This window comes from Balaenoptera physalus (assembly GCF_965194825.1).
Source record: "Balaenoptera physalus genome assembly, chromosome: 9".
In the NCBI taxonomy this organism is placed as follows: domain Eukaryota; kingdom Metazoa; phylum Chordata; class Mammalia; order Artiodactyla; family Balaenopteridae; genus Balaenoptera; species Balaenoptera physalus.
This window is the reverse complement of record NC_138888.1, coordinates 26164726-26183539: the sequence shown is the minus strand read 5'-3', so window position 1 is coordinate 26183539 and position 18814 is coordinate 26164726. Positions and strand designations below refer to the sequence as shown.

At 47.4% G+C, this 18814-nt stretch overlaps 1 protein-coding gene across 2 annotated transcripts; it reads left to right on the top strand.

Moving 5' to 3' along the window:
• Window positions 1-3029: 3029 nt before the first annotated feature.
• On the top strand, window positions 3030-18764 carry TNFAIP3 (TNF alpha induced protein 3). 2 transcript variants are annotated; one of them, XM_082474632.1, is made up of 10 exons: window positions 3030-3345; window positions 3493-3600; window positions 6735-7044; window positions 10348-10538; window positions 11185-11332; window positions 11497-11667; window positions 12780-12960; window positions 14102-15006; window positions 15675-15856; window positions 16567-18764. In XM_082474632.1, exons 3-10 carry the CDS (start codon window positions 6750-6752, stop codon window positions 16849-16851), a joined length of 2358 nt encoding a protein of 785 aa, XP_082330758.1. In that variant the 5' UTR covers window positions 3030-3345; window positions 3493-3600; window positions 6735-6749; the 3' UTR covers window positions 16852-18764. The 2 variants fall into 2 exon arrangements, with proteins under 2 accessions (XP_082330758.1, XP_082330757.1); XM_082474631.1 differs by lacking the exon at window positions 3493-3600.
• The last annotated feature ends 50 nt before the right edge of the window (window positions 18765-18814 follow it).

Sequence of the window (18814 nt, the reverse complement as noted above, 5' to 3'; positions counted from 1 at the left end):
GGGCTTTCTCCAGTTGCGGCGAAGGGGGGGCCACTCTTCATCGCAGTGCACGGGCCTCTCACTATCGCGGCCTCTCCCGTTGCGGAGCACAGGCTCCAGACGCGCAGGCTCAGTAGTTGTGGCTCACGGGCCTAGTTGCTCCGCGGCATGTGGGATCTTCCCAGACCAGGGCTCGAACCCGTGGCCCCTGCATTGGCAGGCAGACTCTCAACCACTGCGCCACCAGGGAAGCCCCCATGGACTGAGTTTTGAGGTGAGCCAGATACGGGACCTCTTCCCAACTGTCACATCTGCCTCTCTTTAATCAGGTTTCTCCTGCCCCCTTCCCCACCCGCCTCCACGCCAACCCCACTCTCTTGGGATGCACATTTTTTTCATTATGTGGTACAGGCACACAGGCCACAGTCCCACGGACTCACTCCAAGAGGTCATGTGTGCTCATTGTATGAAGCTCACGACATGTGAATGTTGGCACCACAATAAAAATGACACCTAACTTGGGAACTCACCAAAACACTCCACATAACCAGAATTCCTCTTCTCTCTTTATAAGGAGACATTTTTTTTTCTCCTATGTGTCCACTCAATGTTTATAAATATTCCTTTCTCTTTGCAGAGTTCTGTTCATCTTGATAAGGTCTATCGCAGAAATTAAAGTCCCTTGCAAGGCTTTTATATCTCTCTGGTTTCAATTCATTCCACAGATTTCCCCAAATTTTATATCCCCTTTCTGATAAGGAGTTTCTCCTTCTATACTCTCCCTTCCTCTTCCACTCTTTCTTTCTGATTTACCAAGAAAATTCTTATTGGTCTCGCCCATGTGTTAAGTATTAGAAAAGGAAAAGTGCACAGCCAGAGCGCTGATTTAGAAGACAGAAAGAACAGTAAAAACTAGAGACGAGCAGGGCTAAGAATGCATCCTCACAGAGACCATCATTCCAGTGGTAGAACTATGGAAATGGGGGTAGAGCTAAACTGAGGGTTACAGACCACTCCTGCCTCTGACTACCATTACCTTGTCACAAATCCTGGCAGGCAAGATGGTATAGCAGCGATCTCAGGACAACTAGAAGTGACAGATATGAGTGTGGTCTTTCAGGCTTGTTACGCCTGCTATTGCATTCCTAACTCCTCCCTAACCAGGGAGCAGATGTAAACCAGAAAAGGGGCAATGGAAGCTACAGGAGGAGTTGAGGGGCCAGAGCCAGACCGTGATGCACAAGAGCAGGCAAATTCTGTTTCCGAAGGAGCACGAAGGGAGAGTGGTCTGAGGATTGAGGGTGTTCATACATCATCTTTTAGCATCTCCACTAGCTCAGAAAGTTTCCTGAGGATGACCCCAAGCCCTGTCTGGGTCCCAAGACCACATTCTGCCCCTGCCCAGGGTCCACGTTTGGTCAAGTGAGTGCTGTAAGTTTATGAGGCTGTGGCCAGGGCCACAAACAGAGGCCCTGAGACTTTAAATTTTGTAGGATCTTTTCTGAGAGTGATTATTTTCTGAGAGGACCTAACAGTGTGGGCTTTGGAGTAAGGCAGGCCCAGCGCCAGTCACGGCTCTGCCACTGATTGTGTAGACTTTGGGCAAATGGCGTAAGCTTCTTAAACTTCAGTTTCTTCATCTGCAAAGTGGGGTTGTGAGACTTCAGTGGCAGAATGCATTGCAAACACTTTACAGCCTGGCATATAGTAAGGACTTGATAAGCAGTATCATCACCGTTATCATTATTATATTACTAGCTTGACTATCCATTGTTTGAGTGTTGGCAGCTGAAAACATTTGTGAATGAGAGGACGACAAATACCAGGAGGTTTGGAGTTGGAAAAAACTCCAGCCATCGGTTTCAAATGACCAGCACCAGCCCTGGGACCTTGGTCACTACTGACTCTCTCTTCTAAGTGCCCCACTCCACGCAGCCTCCAGCCCACGCTCTGCAGGTTCTTACTGGAGAGAGGAGTATATTTTTATAATTCAAAACTTGAGATATATGGCCTGACAAGTATACCTAAGTCTACAAGGGGGCAGTGGTACAGAATACTTCAGTCTGGTTCTAGTCAAGTCATTCTAGAAAATGAGCCGAGCCAAGGGGGTGACCAAGACAGTAAAAGGACCTAGTGCCCCCTCTCCACAACTCATGTTCCTGCACAGCCAAGGGGGCTGACTCCTATTTCCACAGGACACCCTCTAGGTGAAGACACTGCCCTTAGAATGCTATTTAATAAGGGGGTGTGAGGGGGGCTGAAAAGACTCCTAATAAGATCTTAGGGGGACGTGGCAAGGACAGGAAGGGACTAGAAGTGATTTCTCAACTGATATGCTACCTGAATGGGATGCCACCCGGGCCCCTGGTACGCAGAAATGGAGATGGGAAATCAATCAAGTGAAGGACGGGGGTTATAGTGGTTCTGATTCTTAATTTTATCTAAGACTGGCTTTGCCCCTGAGAATTTCGAGGCTGCAGGGCCACGAGATCTGACGTCACTTCGAAACGGCATCGCAGCAGCCTGGGGTCCGGGGCTGGCACGAATGCTGCGGATGGGGACCAAGGGCTGTGACTGCATCTTTTTCTCGAAATCTCCCCGGGGGCCCAGAGTTGGGCGCTCCCCTACGAGCTCATCACGTGCGCAGTCCAAGCTTTGCAAACCCAGCGCAGGCCTGTGGTGGTTTTTAGGGTTTTCTTTCTTTATGATTTCCCTTCTGTTCTCCACAGCTGATGATTTTCTGCAGAAAAACGGCTGAGAAAAAGAACCTATTTCATTTCCAGTTCCCATCACTGCGATTTCCACATGGATGTGACGTTGAGTCCAGCTTCCGAAATGCCCAGGTGACTCACGCGGGGACACCCCGGGGCGGGGCGCAGGAGTTTCTCGGGCGTCGGGCGAGGCGGGGCGGGGACGGGGCGGGGACGGGGCGGGGCGGAGCGCATCGGGCCTCCCGCGTCTCCTGCGCCCCCTAGCGGCAGTAGACCACCGGCTCCGGGCGCCCGGCCCGCGTCACGTGACTGGAAAGTCCCTGGGTGGAAATCCCCGGCTGTCCGCGGGCGGTAAAACAGAAAGGGAAAAAAGAGAACTGGCAGTCTGCAGGCTTGGCGGCGGCCAAGTGCAACGAGCTAGGGGCCGCGGGGGCGGAGCAGCAAGAGCGGCCGCCGGGGAAACTGCGGCGGCAGCGGCGGCGGCAGAAGAGACCCGCACCCCCGGCCGGCGCGGCCCGCGAAGTAACCCCGAGCAGGGCGTCCATGGGGCGCCGCCTCCACCTGGCCCCGACCCCGACCGTGACCCCAGCCGGCTGCGCACGCCTGTCCTGACCTGCACTTGGGGTTTCTGCAGAGGATCGCGTGTCCCGAAGAGGTAACTCCCGCGTCCCTGTGCCGTCTCCCCCGGGCAAGGGCTGCGGGTGCGAATTTGGCAGCGACCCGCGGGCTGGCCCCGTCGACCTGGCCTTGGTTTTGCAGCGGTTCCAGAGGGGAGTTTGTTGGCCGTTTGTACCCGTTGTAGGTTCTGATCTGCTGAGAGTTGAGGGGGCCGCGCCAGATGTTGGGGTGACAGCCGGGATTCAAGGATCCAGCCAGCTGTTTCTTGCAGATAATGCAGAGAACTTGAAAGGTAGCTGCCTGCGGGGAGAGTCGCCCCCGGGGCCGCTTGGTCGCGGGTGGTCATTGGTGCTTTGCTCTTTGGCTTGTCTTTTTTGGAATCAAGCTCTGCATGCTTACGGCTACGTAGCCCTTGCAAACTGCTGTGGCCTCTTTCCAGATTGTTGTAGCACCAGCCCAAAGGTGTGGGATGTCTCAGGGGCAGCAAAACCCAGGGGGCGGGGAGCCAGGTCAGCTCAGCTTCCCGGGGACGGCTTGCAGACACTGAGAGTTAAGCAGTGTCAGAGAAGTATGCGTGTAGCAGTGGGTGGTCGGCCTGCCTTTGGGGGCTCCAGTTTAGAGCATCTGCAGGCCCCTATCCCCCAGTCAGACTGTCTTTGTCAGCCGGGGTCGTCCCACATCCTGCCACCTGGCCTTTCAGGAAAGCCGTGGTATTAAGTAAGGAAGGAGCTCAGAACTTGTTGAGACCGCTTTGTTTTCAGTTCTCCCTGCCTCTGATCTTCTTTCCTTGGAAAGCCGCTCTGGTCAAGTACCTCAGGGCAGCCTTCTGAGAGAACCAGTGTTTCAGGGTCCTCTGGACCGCAGCCCTAATGTCCCAGAGTATTAAACAGCCAGTTACTGCTTCAGTCTCGGTGGTCTAAAGTGCTTTTTTGTTTTTTTTTTTTTTTCCAATTCTTTGTACAATTTTTGAATTTTTGGAGGGGTACTTTCTAAAAAGTCGATATTTGTTGATAAAAAGCCAATGACGTAACAAACATGAAAGAAGTGTTACGGGTAATATTGTATGTCTTTGCATATAAGGACATTACAGTCATAGCTCAGAAATTCTTTATCACTGGTCAGATTATTCTTTAATCTTAAGTGTGGAGAAGTCCAAGTCCTGGGCAGTTGGGCGGTGGGTTTTGATTTCTTTTAAGGAGGCAGTTCTGCAGGCCGTGCGAGGCTGAACCTATGAGTGAGGTGACACCGGGCTTTCAAATGTTGACATTTGCATGTCTTGCCTATGGTTTCAGCTCTCACTATTTGAAAACTTTGCTGAAAGATCTTAGGTGAAGAAGAAGATAATAGAAGAGTCAAAAAAGCAAAAAGAAGCTACAACTAGCTTGTTTCAAATCTTCCTCTTGCCTGCCTGTTTCCTTGTGAGAGAAGCAGGCACTGCAACCACAGGAGTGGTGTCCTGAGATTAGCAAAGGGCGGGTGTTGGAAGACCGGGCTTCTCAGCAAAGCCCTGCCCCTGGATGGTGTGGGACCTACCTGAGCAGGACCGGTACTGCAGTTGCCGTGGATGGAGACTAAGGTGGTCATGTGATTTCAAGCCGGGGAATAAGGTTGTCTTTATCTTTAGCCTCAGCATCAAGCTGATGGTCAGGCAGTAGAAGTATGTGGTCAGGCAGTGCTTGTTGAGTGATGGATGGACAAATGAATGACATCGTGAAAGAGGCATTTGCCATGCCACCAAGGGGAAGTGTGTGTGATATTTTTGTCCCTTCGTTGTGTCTGTGGTCCTGCCATGATTTTGCCCAAATCCACCTGCAAGGAATATCTGACATCAAAGCACTGATTACCATTTGACCCAGAGAATGACTTCTTCCAGGCATCACCCAGCTATCAGATAAGGAATCCTGAGCTAAATCTACCACCTCTAGAAGCAACCTCAGAGTCTTCTAGTCTACCTCTCTCCTTGGAGCGGGCCATGAGAATTTAGACCATTTTATCAATAGCTTTGAGAGAGCTGAGACCCACCAGGACTGGCTTCTCTGTAATCTAGGTTTCTTCTCCCTCTTACATTGGTTTAGCTTCTTTCTCAGCTAGAGGCTTGCCCTGGTAAAGAGTATGACACAGGAGTGGGATCAACAAATGCAGTGAAACTTCCTAGGGGCTCGCTTCATGGTCTGAAAATGTCTTTGTCTTCATTTTGGAAATTAGGATGGATGGCAAGGTACCCTACTAAGGGCCAGCGAATGTGAGCTGGCTCTCCACAAAGCTCTGCTCTGTAAAGATCCCACGTTACATCATTCCATCATTCCATGCTGTTGGCATGGGTTGGAGATGCTGGGGTTTGCCCCCCTCCTCTTTCATTTGTCCTGAGTGGTCCCTCTGGCTGAAACTTCTTTCCTTGTCTGCTTCCAGACTTTTATTTCTTTCCACCAGTTCATTGTGCTTGAAGATTTCAGGGTGAAGACAGGGTGTGAAATCCACCTGAGTGTTGGTACCTGGAGGACGATAATAAAATTTGGTTGACGGTTGAGTTGAAGTAATACAGTTAATTCTGTAATTATGTAGAATATAGTTCTGTACTTCCAATATCTGCTCTTGGAAGTATAGAATTTATTATTCTATTATTGTTATTACTATTCTATTTTTTATTCTGATGTTGTTAAGTTCAGTGGAGAGGTTCTGAGAAAGACCGCTGACTGCTCTTAAAATTGCAAAACATCTTGCTGGGAATAAGCTTTTCTGTTGGTTATAAAACATTCAGTTTAACTCTTGGTATATTATAATACATTTTACAAGTAAACGCTTTATAAATATTTCTTTTGGAGACTAAAGAGAAAAGTCCAATCAATAGCCTAGGGGGCAGCATAAAATTGCAGGATTTTTCACAAAATATTTATTATCTTTCCAGTATAGGGAGGGAGTGCTTGAAAGAGGTCCATCAAGACTTTGCCTAAGAGCAAGGGCTGCTCGGTGGTGCTGTTAGGAAAGGAGCCAGACTTGTCAGGACTACATTGTGCCTGTAACTGGCATTCAGGGCGCCTAAAATGCAGTGGCTGCCCCAGAGCGGCCTCAGGATGAAGTGGGATTTTCAGTCGGTTACGAGGCACCATACCTGCTGCTGACAGACAGGCTTGGCTCCCTGACAAACGTTACTGAAAACATGGGTTCCTCCCCTCCTCCTCGTTGCCCACTCCCCGCCTTCCTTCTCTTGTTTAGACTAATCTTTAAAAGTGATGTAACTTAAAACAGTCCGGTGTGAGTTCATCTTTGGGGCCAGCTAGTATCCTGGGAGTAGAGGTGACTAAGATCTTTTGCCTACCGCTTAGGGTAATGACAAGATCAAACCACTGGGGTTTCCTGCAGGCAGGTATATAGGAGTCATATCAAAGCCGAGCTAACGGCATGGGGTTTTCTTTCCCTCCTCTTCAGGTGTTGGAGAGCACCATGGCTGAGCAACTCCTTCCTCTGGCTTTGTATTTGAGCAATATGCGGAAAGCTGTGAAGATAAGAGAGAGAACTCCAGAAGATATTTTTAAACCCACCAATGGAATCATTCACCATTTTAAAGCCATGCACCGGTACACACTGGAAATGTTCAGAACTTGCCAGTTTTGTCCACAGTTTCGGGAGATCATCCACAATGCTCTCATCGACAGAAACATCCAGGCCTCCCTGGAAAGCCAGAAGAAGCTCAACTGGTGTCGAGAAGTCAGGAAGCTTGTGGCGCTGAAAACAAATGGTAAGACGTGCTTTTGTCTGGGGGCTGGGGTGGCTCCCACCGGCCTGGGTGCCCATTTCTTAGAAGGTAATAGCACCAGTACAAATCGAATCTCTTAAGGCCGTAGGTACCTTAGTAGAGAGATTCTATAAGGGGCACGTAACGAAAGCAAGCTTGTTTTGTGAATATTTTAATTAAGGATATTTTCTAGTGTATGTTAGACAGCAGAGCACACTGAGGCTTTAAGAATGCATTTCTAGACACCATGCACCTATTAAGTATATGTGTACGGTATGTATGTATGACTTCTGTATGTAATTCTTGCAACTGTTTAATCATCTGTGAAATACCCTTCCTTAGCCAGTAATGGAAATATCAAAAGGCTTTAAGTTCAAAAGGAAAGCATTGTGTGAAAACTGGTAGCGTTTCCCACTGTCATTAGAAAATGCTTGTGATGATGGCCTTACACTTCTTGAATCAGTGACATTTTATGGGTTAACCAGTGACTGTTGTCAGCTCCTCCCTTACCTGGGTTCTGTTGCCTACAATCCCATGATATGAACTAGAAAGATACTTGAGATTTTTAGTGCAGGTTTTAGACCTCTACTTCATGTTTTTTTAGGGAGTCCTAGTACTGTACTGCATTTCTTGCTGTCTGTGACTGTCTTCCCAATGGCCTTTTATGACTAGTAGGTGTTTTCTGTTCTAAGCTTTACTGTTTTGTTTTTTATTTATTTCCTTTGAGCAAGAGTATGCACATCACAGAAACGTTCGAACATACTGTTTCATGCAGATACAAAATTCTACTTTATAAATGTAGCGAATTATTACAAGAAGCAAGTAGACTGCTTATGGTCTTAAGTAAGGCCTTTTTCTCAAAAGGCTCCTGTCCTCAGATCAGTGACAACCCTAAACCATCCCGATCAAAATAATACGTCGAAGGGCAAAATTAGTACATCCTTGTTGACAGTGAGATGATAAGAACATCAACTTAAATAAATTGGAACATTCACTTTGGCCATTTTTGACTTGGGTAACTTGGCACGATTGAGGGACATGTTTTTTTCCTTTGGTTCTGGAAGTTAGCATTACCTCAACATCTTGCTTTTATTTTTGAAGCATAGATTCTTAGAAACATAGAAGGAAAACTGGGGCTATGTAGTGTTTACGTTGTTCTTGGCATTAAGTCAAGTGATGCTTAGAAGTAGGTAATTACGTTAAGTCATCATCAAGGGGTTTATGTTCCTGACAGTCTGTGGTTTTAACTCTCTCCCATTTGGTTACAAAAAGAGGTGGGAGAGTTGGAAAGAAGAGATTCTGCCAAATTAGAAATGTGGTAGAAAGAGAAAAACCATATTATCATGAACTGAACTGAGATTTTAGGGTTAACTTGCTCTGGTTCCTTAAGAGAAAAAAATGGAATATAAAAAGTAAATACTTGCTTTGCAAAGATAGGTCATTTAAATCAAGGATTCACGCTGCAGACAAAACTACGAAAGCAGGTGCATTCTGATACCATTTTCTGAGAAGTAAGCATTTTTAGGCTCAGAATCCTTTTATTTCACCACTTGCAAAAAAGTTCCTTAAACTTCTGGAAAAGGAAGAAAAGATATTTAGGGGAAGGAAGGAAACAAATGACTTTTCCTCTCTGATTTTTATTAGCACTTTTTTTTTAAGCCTTCCCCCTATAGGAGGGCTCTACAAAGTCAATGGTCTGTTTGGGGAGGGGGTGATTCACAAGTTTGCATTTGAGGATATGAGACTGTGGTGAATGAGGAAGGGAGTAGGTGGCATAAAATTGAAACTTCATGTGAAAAATTCCAACGTCTATTGGCTGCAGCGATTTCACTTGTATAATGAGTAGCCCTATTCCAGCTCACCCTGACCACACCCACTTGGAAAGTCCAGGGCGCACTTCGCACTTTAAATGTCTACACACCAGAACAAAAAGTACAATAGCTGTTGCTCAATTGCTAGTCAAATAACTTAGCGCTGGGGAATTCCAGATGTTACTTAGGGAATTTTATGCTGGTGCATCTCAATAAAGAACTGAAAGTAAGCACAAGAAGAAAAAAAGCCTTATCTTTGCTCTAGATTTTGCAAAGGGGAAATTTCAACAGAATGCAGTTGTTGCTACATTTCTGCCAAGACACAAGCCTTGAGCGATCTTTTTGGTTCATTTGTTTGAATGTTTATTTAGCTAGTTTTTCTAAGTGTGTAAATTGAACGGATACTGGCTGCAGATATATTTTTGAGGGTTTGTTGTTGTTGTTGTTTACAGTTGACTATAATTAAGATTTGATAAAATTTCAAATAGCGTTATTGCCCCATAGAACAATGTAAGAACACGATTGAACTTTTCTTTATAAAAACAATTACGCACGTCCCAAAAGAGACTAAGAAGTTAACTTTTCTAATATTAAACAGACCTCCAAAATGTTTATTCTTTGGAGTTCAAAAAGCAATGCAGTCTCATGAATTGTGGATTTTAACCTATAAAAGTAACAAAGTGATAGAATAAAATTAGACCTATCTTTTTCTCAAAAGGCTCAAAATTCTTCAAGTGCCAGCCCTAAACACTGAATTATTTTCAAATGTAGACATCGAGGCCCTCTTTAACTCTGAAAAAGGACTCTAATTGCTAACAGGCGGGTTCACACAAGGCATTTCTGGGGGTGAGGTGGGCAGTCAGTAGGTAATTCAGTCTTCTCAATCCCACTTTACAGACCAGGAGAGGAAGCTCCCAGGCCCCAAAGGCTGTGGTGGGATGGTCAAGTCATGTACCGCTGAGTCATGGCCAGACCGTCCCTGTCTAGTAAATGGAGCCAGACCAGCTTCCTAGTTTGAGCATGTTACCCTGGGGGTTCTCTCTCAGAGTCAGAGAGCAATAGTGCCAGCGTCTTAGCCAGAAAATCAAGGCATGTTAGGAAGGAATGGACTTCAGAGATCATAATCCAATGTCCTCATTTCCAAAGGAAAAATACTCAGACGTTAAGGAATTTCCCCCCAAGGTCACCTAAACTAGTTAGGGCAGAGCCAGGCTGGAACCAAGGGCCCCTGACTCTCGGTCCCTGGTTCCTTGGCTCTGTTAGTATCATTCATTAAAAATAAGAGTTCAAAGAATGATATATTTTTCTTTCGTTAAAGCTGTCATCACCTTGTGAAATGTTACCAGTTAGCCCTTCGACTAAGACATTAAACCACTGGCGTTTCTCACAAGCGCTATTGGGTCCCCGCATGGTAGCCGTAAGGCTAGTTTATTCTGTAAACCCCTGCTAGGCCTTAGATGTAGATTGCTTGAATTTGCTTCCCTTCTGTCCTCAGGTGACGGAAACTGCCTCATGCACGCTGCTTCCCAGTACATGTGGGGTGTTCAGGACACAGACTTGGTCCTGAGGAAGGCGCTCTTCAGCACCCTCAAGGAGACGGACACCCGCAACTTTAAATTCCGCTGGCAGCTGGAGTCTCTTAAGTCTCAGGAATTCGTGGAAACGGGGCTTTGCTACGATACCCGGGTATGTTGTGTTTCCTCATCAAGCATCTATTGACAGAGCTCCATGGTGGCAAAACAGTACCTTCGGCCAGTCCCTGCTCTCAAGGAGCATGTGATTTGCCGGGTCACATGAACTTGGCAAAGCAGAGTCGATGGAAAACACCAGAAGCCTCCTGTGGGATGGACCTGAGGCTCTTGTCACTGCTGGGGGGCTCCAGGGCAGCAGCTTCCCAGCTGCGGAGTCATTTTAGAATGATCTTTCTGATCTTGGGCTTCCCTGTGGCGTTTTAGTTGTTTTTCAGTTTGATCGCCCTTCTCATGCTTTACTGAGCGCCAGCCAATCAAATTCAGACGGGTGCCTCCCCATTTTCAGTCACAAGTTTGGGATTTTTGTGCACATTTGGATGAGGAGTGTTGACATTATGCCTCATCAGGGATTTTTTTGAAAGCAGGTGCTGTCCCCATCCTCCCCTACTTTTGAGTTTGCCTTGTAGTGGAAAAAAGTAAGGGAAGAAAACCAAAGTGGGGACAAAAGGGTGATCGTTTAAATGATAATTTCAAGAAAGGGTAAAAGTAAGCTGAGTGATACAAGTGACTGATTATAGAGTGAAGCCAGAATTGTTTTTTAGTGCAGAGTACATTCAATGATTTCCTTTCTGTCCCCTTAGAATTGGACTGATGAATGGGACAGCCTTGTCAAAATGGCATCCACGGACATACCAGTGGCCCGCAGTGGACTTCAGTATAATTCACTGGAAGAAATACACATATTTGTCCTTTGCAACATCCTCAGAAGGCCGATCATTGTCATTTCAGGTGAGATGCCTGCTGAGGGCTTACCTGTATTTAAGTGCTTTTCAGCTTTAGCGCTTTACCTCTTAGCAAAACCCATGCTACCAAAGTTACAGGAGACCATAGTTGAATGGAATCTGATGAAAGCCACGGAGGGCCTTATTGTTTCTTTCTGTTTCCTTAAACAGACAAAATGCTGAGAAGTTTGGAATCGGGTTCCAATTTCGCTCCTTTGAAGGTGGGCGGAATTTACTTGCCTCTCCATTGGCCTGCGCAGGAATGCTACAGATACCCCATCATTCTCGGCTACGACAGCCAACACTTTGTACCCCTGGTGACCATGAAGGACAGTGGACCTGGTGAGAAAACTGAGCATCTATTCACATTTGTACTTGCTGTTAGATACTGGTACACCCCGTTCCTCCTGAACGTCAGGGTTTGCTTTTTTGCTCCTTATTGAAAGTCTCATTTAAGTGTATTAGTTTTATTGAAATACAGTGTTCTGTCAGTTGTTTAGCAACAGTGATGCAATAACAGTCATCGTAATGTGCCCGCAACTTTTTGTCTATAGTTTGGGAAGTACTTTCAGCATGTTAGTGGCAAGTAGGAGATAATATATATTACTGCTACCATTTCTTAATTAGCCCATAATACAGTGCCTGGCATGGGGCAGGTAAATGTCTGGCAGGTTAGCTATTATTGTAGTAGCTTAATGAGGAACTAATAAGGCACTTTACAAAGCCTTAGGTACATTATTTCATTTCACTTCATCTTCACAGCATCCCTGTGGATGCAATAGCCTTATAGTATAGATGAGGCACTTGAAGCCCAGAGAAGTTAAATAACTTACCTGATGTCACAGAGATGGATGGTAGCAAAGTCAGGACTCGAACCCAGGTCGGTCTGGTTCTGAGTGTGGGGTTTAACCAATAAGACCTACTGTCTCCAGGCTGCTTAATATGCTGTGGGCCTCCTGGAAACCGTGTAGGGTTTTTTTGGTTTTTTTGGATTTTTAAAATTTTGTTTATTTTTGGCTGCATTGGGTCTTCGTTGCGGTGCGCGGGCTTCTCATTGCGGTGGCTTCTCTTGTTGTGGAGCACGGGCTGTAGGTGCATGGGCTCAGTAGTTGTGGCTCCCAGGCTCTAGAGTGCAAGCTCAGTAGTTGTGGCGCACGGGCTTAGTTGCTCCGCGGCATGTGGGATCTTCCCGGACCAGGGCTCGAACCCGTGTCCCCTGCATTGGCAGGTGGATTTTCATCCACTGCACCACCAGGGAAGTCCCAACCGTGTGTTTTTTATTAGAGTTTAGCACAGTTCGTTTCCCCATTTGATTTTGTGGCTAGATAATACTTTTCCACTCTGTAGTTGTATCCTTTCTGCATTTTCAAAATGTAGTCGTTATATATATGGCCTCACACATAATCTCATTTAGTAGAATCATATTTTGCTGATGTGTTATTTTTTTCCCTCAGAAATCCGAGCTGTTCCACTTGTTAACAGAGAGAGAGGAAGATTCGAAGACTTAAAAGTTCACTTTTTGACAGATCCTGAAAATGAGATGAAGGAAAAGCTCCTGAAAGAGTACTTGATGGTGATAGAAATCCCTGTTCAAGGCTGGGACCATGGCACCACCCATTTAATTAACGCTGCAAAGTAAGCAGTTTGTTTTTTGCTCTATCCTTTGTCATCTTTAAGCTGCTGCTACCCCAAAGACCAACAGTAGAGTTATTTGAAGCTGGTTTCCTCCAGCGTGAAACAAGTTTAGGGGCTTGTGTGTGAGTCAGAGACAATCACTTCAGGTAGCACTAACTTGGGTTTCAAATGGGAACAAGTAATTTATCCAAAATGATTTTTCTGCATATCTGCATGCTGAGCGTCAGCCCTGTGGCTTTAAAAAGTGCGTTCACATCAAGGATGGGTTGTTTTTTTTTTAATTGCCCTAGTGCTAGACTAGCAAGCGAAAATTCTTAGAAACAAAACACTCATTCTCCTGGCTTCTGGGTAAGGCAGACACACCAGACACAGACTGAGCTGTAGAATGTGTTTATGTGGCAGGCACGTGACTTTGCCGCATGGGGTGGGGAGGAGAGACCCAGAGTGCAGGTTGTACAGATATCAAAATTGTAAACACTGGCTTGATGATAAAGAGATGCCTATTTCCTAGAACTTGAAATGCACAAGACCGAGAAGGCCTAAGAGAATCGGTTTCTCAGAGTGGAGATGAACAAATTACAGAGTCAGAAGTCAGTAGGTAGCGCCTGATGGTGTGTATGCCTCTTAGTTACTGCTGGTGGCAGTTACCGCCAATAGAGACCAGGTGCACGTTTAAAATTAATAAAATAAATTAATAAAGCAAAATACAGAACACATTACAAGGTAGTTTGTACTATAAAGTAAGCTCATCGCAAATGAATACCCTGAATAATGTTTCACTAGAAATTTGATCTCTGAGAAGTTAGAAAGTAAAAGTGACTTTTTCAAAGAGGAAGAGGGTAATTAAGTGTAGAAGCAGCCCCTGAGTAGCCCTTTCTTTAGAATTATCTATAATTTGGGGTGGACCAAAATTAATTAAATAAGACTGATTCTCGAAATAATGACGTCTTCTCAACAGTATCGGACTGTGTTACGTTAGAGGTGCAAAGTCTTCGTCATAGGCTGCGTTTCAATGAATGGTTATGAAACTATTACCACAGTCCACATTTTAAAAGTTTGCTCTATGATCTAGTGGTGTAAAATCATGTGTGTGTGTGTGTGTGTGTGTGTGTAGTCTCATGTTTTTCCTTTTGGTCTTTAGGTTGGATGAAGCTAACTTACCCAAAGAAATAAACCTGGTAGATGATTACTTTGAGCTTGTCCAGCACGAGTACAAGAAGTGGCAGGAAATCAGTGAGCAGGGGCGGAGAGACACGCACCCCCAGAATCCTTTGGAACCTTCCGTCCCCCAGCTTTCTCTCATGGACATCAAATGCGAAACGCCCAACTGCCCTTTCTTCATGTCCGTGAACACCCAGCCTTTGTGCCACGAGTGCTCGGAGAGGCGGCAAAAGAAACAAACCAAAGCCCCAAAGCCCAGCTCCAAGCCGGGCCCTGAGGCGCTGCCCCGCCTGGTGCTCGGGGCCTCCCGGGGGGAGGCCTGGAGCCCCGAGGAGCCCGCCGGGGGTCCCCACTCAGCCCCTCCGACAGCACCCAGTCTCTTCCTGTTCAGCGAGACCACGGCCATGAAGTGCAGGAGCCCCGGCTGCCCCTTCACTCTCAACGTGCAGCACAATGGCTTCTGCGAGCGATGCCACAACGCCCGGCAGCTCCCCGCGGGCCACCGCTCGGACCCCACGCAGCATCTCGACCCCGGCAAGTGCCGAGCCTGCCTCCAGGACGTCACCAGGACGTTTAATGGGATCTGCAGCGCTTGCTTTAAAAGGACTACAGCCGAGCCCGCCCCGAACCTCAGCTCGAGCAGCCCCCTCTCCTGCCACCAGCGCTCCAAGTCTGACCCCTCACAGCTCGCACAGAGCCTCTCCCCGCACGCCTGCCGCAGAGCCGGGCCCGAGGCTCCCTCTGGCCGCCGCTCCCCGGCCGCACGGACTCCAGGGGACAGGACGGGGACCAGCAAGTGCAGGAAAGCGGGCTGCATGTACTTTGGGACTCCAGAGAACAAAGGCTTTTGCACGCTGTGTTTCATCGAGTACAGAGAAAATAAACGTGAGTGAGAGGATGGGTTTCACCCCTGTTTCAAAACCCCACGTAGAAGGCAGTTTGCCCCTGAAATTCAAGAAGGGAGCCCCTTCAAGAAGGGACTGTGGCGTAGAGTGTGCCTTGCGTGGGGGGACAGTCACAGTGGCTCTGCCGGCACACGTGGAAGCAGAAGCACAGAACAGCATGTTCCAAAACCCACAAGAGCCCTGTGGGTAGAGTTCAGAGAATTTGTTTTTATAAGGTCATGTGGTGTAGTGTTTGTAAGGTAGAATTTAAACGAGACTTGTTTTGAAACTCTGGCGTACTAGGGAAAATTCAAAACCTGACGAGCGGTAGCTGGAAAGAGAGCGGCCTTCACTGACGTTGTAAGAGTCCATTTGTGGTTTTTGAAATCTCAAATTTGAAAGAAGGACGGGCACTTTATGTCTCTGCTTGTTCTGTTACTGTGACCGACCAGTGTGGCATGTTCCAAAGGGAGAGATCTGTAAAGTCAAAGATGTTTTTATTGTAGTATTATTTCTCGTGGTTATTTTGCTAGGTTTCTGAAAGGTTGCTCTCGTAGGTAGAGCGCAGCTGGTCTAATCTGCATTAGGAACCTGTCTGTTTCTCTGACGTCAGCATCTGTCCGCTTGGTGAACCGTACGTGTTGCTGATGAACCTCTGCTCTCTTGTAGATTTTGTCCCTGCCTCAGGGAAAGCCAGCCCCACGGCCTCCAGGTTCCAGAACACTGTCCCCTGCCTGGGCAGGGAATGCGGCGCCCTCGGAAGCAGTGTGTTTGAAGGATACTGTCAGAAGTGTTTCATCGAAGCTCAGAATCAGAGATTTCATGAAGCGAAAAGGACTGAAGAGCACCTGGTGAGACATCTTGAGGGACTTCCCCCTCTCCTGAGGGCCCGGCCTCCTTGCCGGAGTGATAAGCAGGCTTTCCTCCCTGCTGAGTTCCAGGGAAAAACCAGGGGAAAAGTCAGCCTGGCCCCCAGGGCTGGAAGCGCAGCAGTTCCTATTGATTTTCATGGCCTAAGTTTACTTTAGATTCATTTTAAGAAGCAAATAAAACCAGCCGTGGAATAAAACCCGTTAAAGCCTCCGAAAAGCCAAATGGCAATCGGAGACTTCTTGGATTTGTAGCAGAAGTGCAGACTTTCTTAAATAATCCTCTTATTATGAGATAGAAGGAAGAGGCAGAACATCCCGGGTGCCTCCACTTACTGGCATATAAGAAAAGCAAACATTCATTGATAGACGCCTCTCCTGCTGGTTGGAGGGTGGTAGGGAATCGGTCTAAATGAGGGCACCTTAGTATTAATCCAGACGGAAGCGAGCCGGGCCAGCCTTTGCCGGCCTCCGTGTTAGGGTTGGTGGTTCCACCGGGCCTCCCTGGGGCCAGGTCTGTTCTCATGGGATGGGGAGGAGAGGTCCTTGGAGGCTCCCCCTGTCCCCTTGGTCAGGCAGATGCCCTTCACCACACCCAGCCCTTTGTAGAACCCACACTGTCGGATGAGATGGCACCGTGTGGTCCCTGAACAATGAACGTGACAGTGGTTCTCTCTGCTTTCTCCACCCAGAGGGCGAGCCAGCACCGAGACTTGCCCCGAGCCACCCAGAGCACCTCCTGGCCCAAGTGCACGCGGGCCACCTGCAGGGACGTGCTGGCCTGCTGCAGCCAGGAGCTGTGCATGGAGTGCCAGCACCTCGGCCAGCGCGTGGGCACCAGCGCGCGGCGGCCCGAGCCCGTCCCTGAGGAGCCCGCCACGCAGCGCTGCCGGGCCCCCGCCTGTGACCACTTCGGCAACGCCAAGTGCAACGGCTACTGCAACGAGTGCTTTCAGTTCAAGCAGATGTACGGCTAACCTGACCCAGGGGGTCAGCCCCGGCCCGGAGGGGCCTGGAGCCTTAGCCCGCACGGTGCTGTGTTCTCTGCGCCCCCGGTGCCACCCGAGGGTCCGGCCCTGCACGGCGGGCCCAGGGTGTCTCTGAGCAGGGGAGGAAAGAAGCTCTCGGTCACCGGCCTGGCATCTGAAGCGTGTGACTGGCCGCAGGTGGTGTAGGCTTCAGCCCAGAGCTCCTCCTCCTCTCCTTCCAAGCAGGCGGCCAGGAACCTCATGGACTCAGAACGCGTGCCAGGACTGCTGCCTCATCTTTCGAGAAAAGGGGAAAGACGCAGGTCAGGCGGGCTGGGAAGCTCGGAGCCAGTCCCCCTGCCCTCCATCAGCAGTTCTCGGAGATGGCGAGCTGAGGCCCGCAGGCCCTGTGCCGGAAGCTCGGGAAGCTCAGGGATAACGGGCAGACGCGGAGTGCCAGTCGTTCATGGTTTTTCCCTCCCTGCCTCGTTCCTTTCCCACGGACCCGGCAGAAGCAGAACCGTCCACAGACTGATGCCGAGGCTGCTGAGACTGAACAAGTCCATGGTGAAAAGCACACCAGCTGCTCCTTGCGATATGCACCTTGTAAAACTCAGAGTATTCTCAGTGGGCACATGTGTAACTCTTTTGGTGATCACTGTCTTTACTTCTAAAGGTTAACTTGAACTGAGGTGAGCATAAACCTGTATACATACATAATGGCCCCTTGTGTTATGTATGAGGGAATTTTGTTTGTTTGTTACGTTGTGCTGCTGCCCCAGAAGTTTAAGTAAGAAGACTGACTGATAATAATAACCTATTTTCTGGTTGTTGTAGGGGCAAGCACGACTTGTAGACACAGCCCACGTGAACTCCACCAGCAGACTTTTGTGTCTGTGTAATCACTTTATTTATTTTATTGCAAACTTTCAGGTTATTTAAGTGAAGCTGTTTCTTCTGGTCTGCAGAAATTACTATACTGTCTTCTTGAGATAACATACTGGCTCTCAGTCATGTTATAGACACAGCAAACTCCTGACCACAGTAGGGGAGTAGACCTTTTCCACACATTTTGGAAAGAAGAAGTCGCATCGAAAATAAATTCATTAAACTCTCACGCTTCCTCGTGAAACTTTGGCCAGAGCCACTTCCCAGCCCTCCGATGAGAAACCGTTCTCCACAGTGTATAGATGCTTCTGCGTATCCTACCTCCTTAGAGAGATGATTGGGAAGGAGCAGGGATGAGATTGGAGAAGGTCACGGGGAAATATGGAGCGTTTGGTGATGGTTTTGTTTGCTGTGTTCATGCTGTGTGCTGGGGTGCAGGGCAGTGACCTCGTGGCCACCTTAGCATTGGGACAGCACAACCTTGTAACCATGAGTACGAGGAAATTTCTTTCTGTCCTTGGCCTGCAGTTTCTCTGTGTGTTTTGTGTTGCTTTCATACTTGTTCTAGAAGAAAAAAGAAGGGAAACACATTGTCCCCAGAGGTAAAGGCTGCTATTTTTTTTTTTTTTTCGAGGGTCTGGACTTAAGACCTGAACATTTTGGCAATCTGTAACTAACTCTCCATAGTCTTTACTTGTCCTACGTGATGTGTTTTCCCCTGGAGATACCATAAGCCTTTTTCCTTGACAGATCTCTTTATAATGTCTTTCTAAAGATTTCAGATAAACTTCAGTGTTTTCATTTAGTTCTTTTGAAGTTGCTATTTTAATATTTTATATGTATCAACATTTTCATTCTTAATGTGAATAAATGGAATTATTTATACTTATTATAGAAAACATTTGAAATTTGCACATTTAGTTGTCTCTGATAGAAAACTGTTGACTCTCTATTGGCTTTCTTCAAGTTTTCCTAAATTTAAATGTAACTTTTCACAGAAGTCAAGATTAAAAAGTAAATTATTTAAGAACAAATTTTGATGTTTTCTGTTTACGAACGGTGAAAGAAAAAGGCCCCAATATTA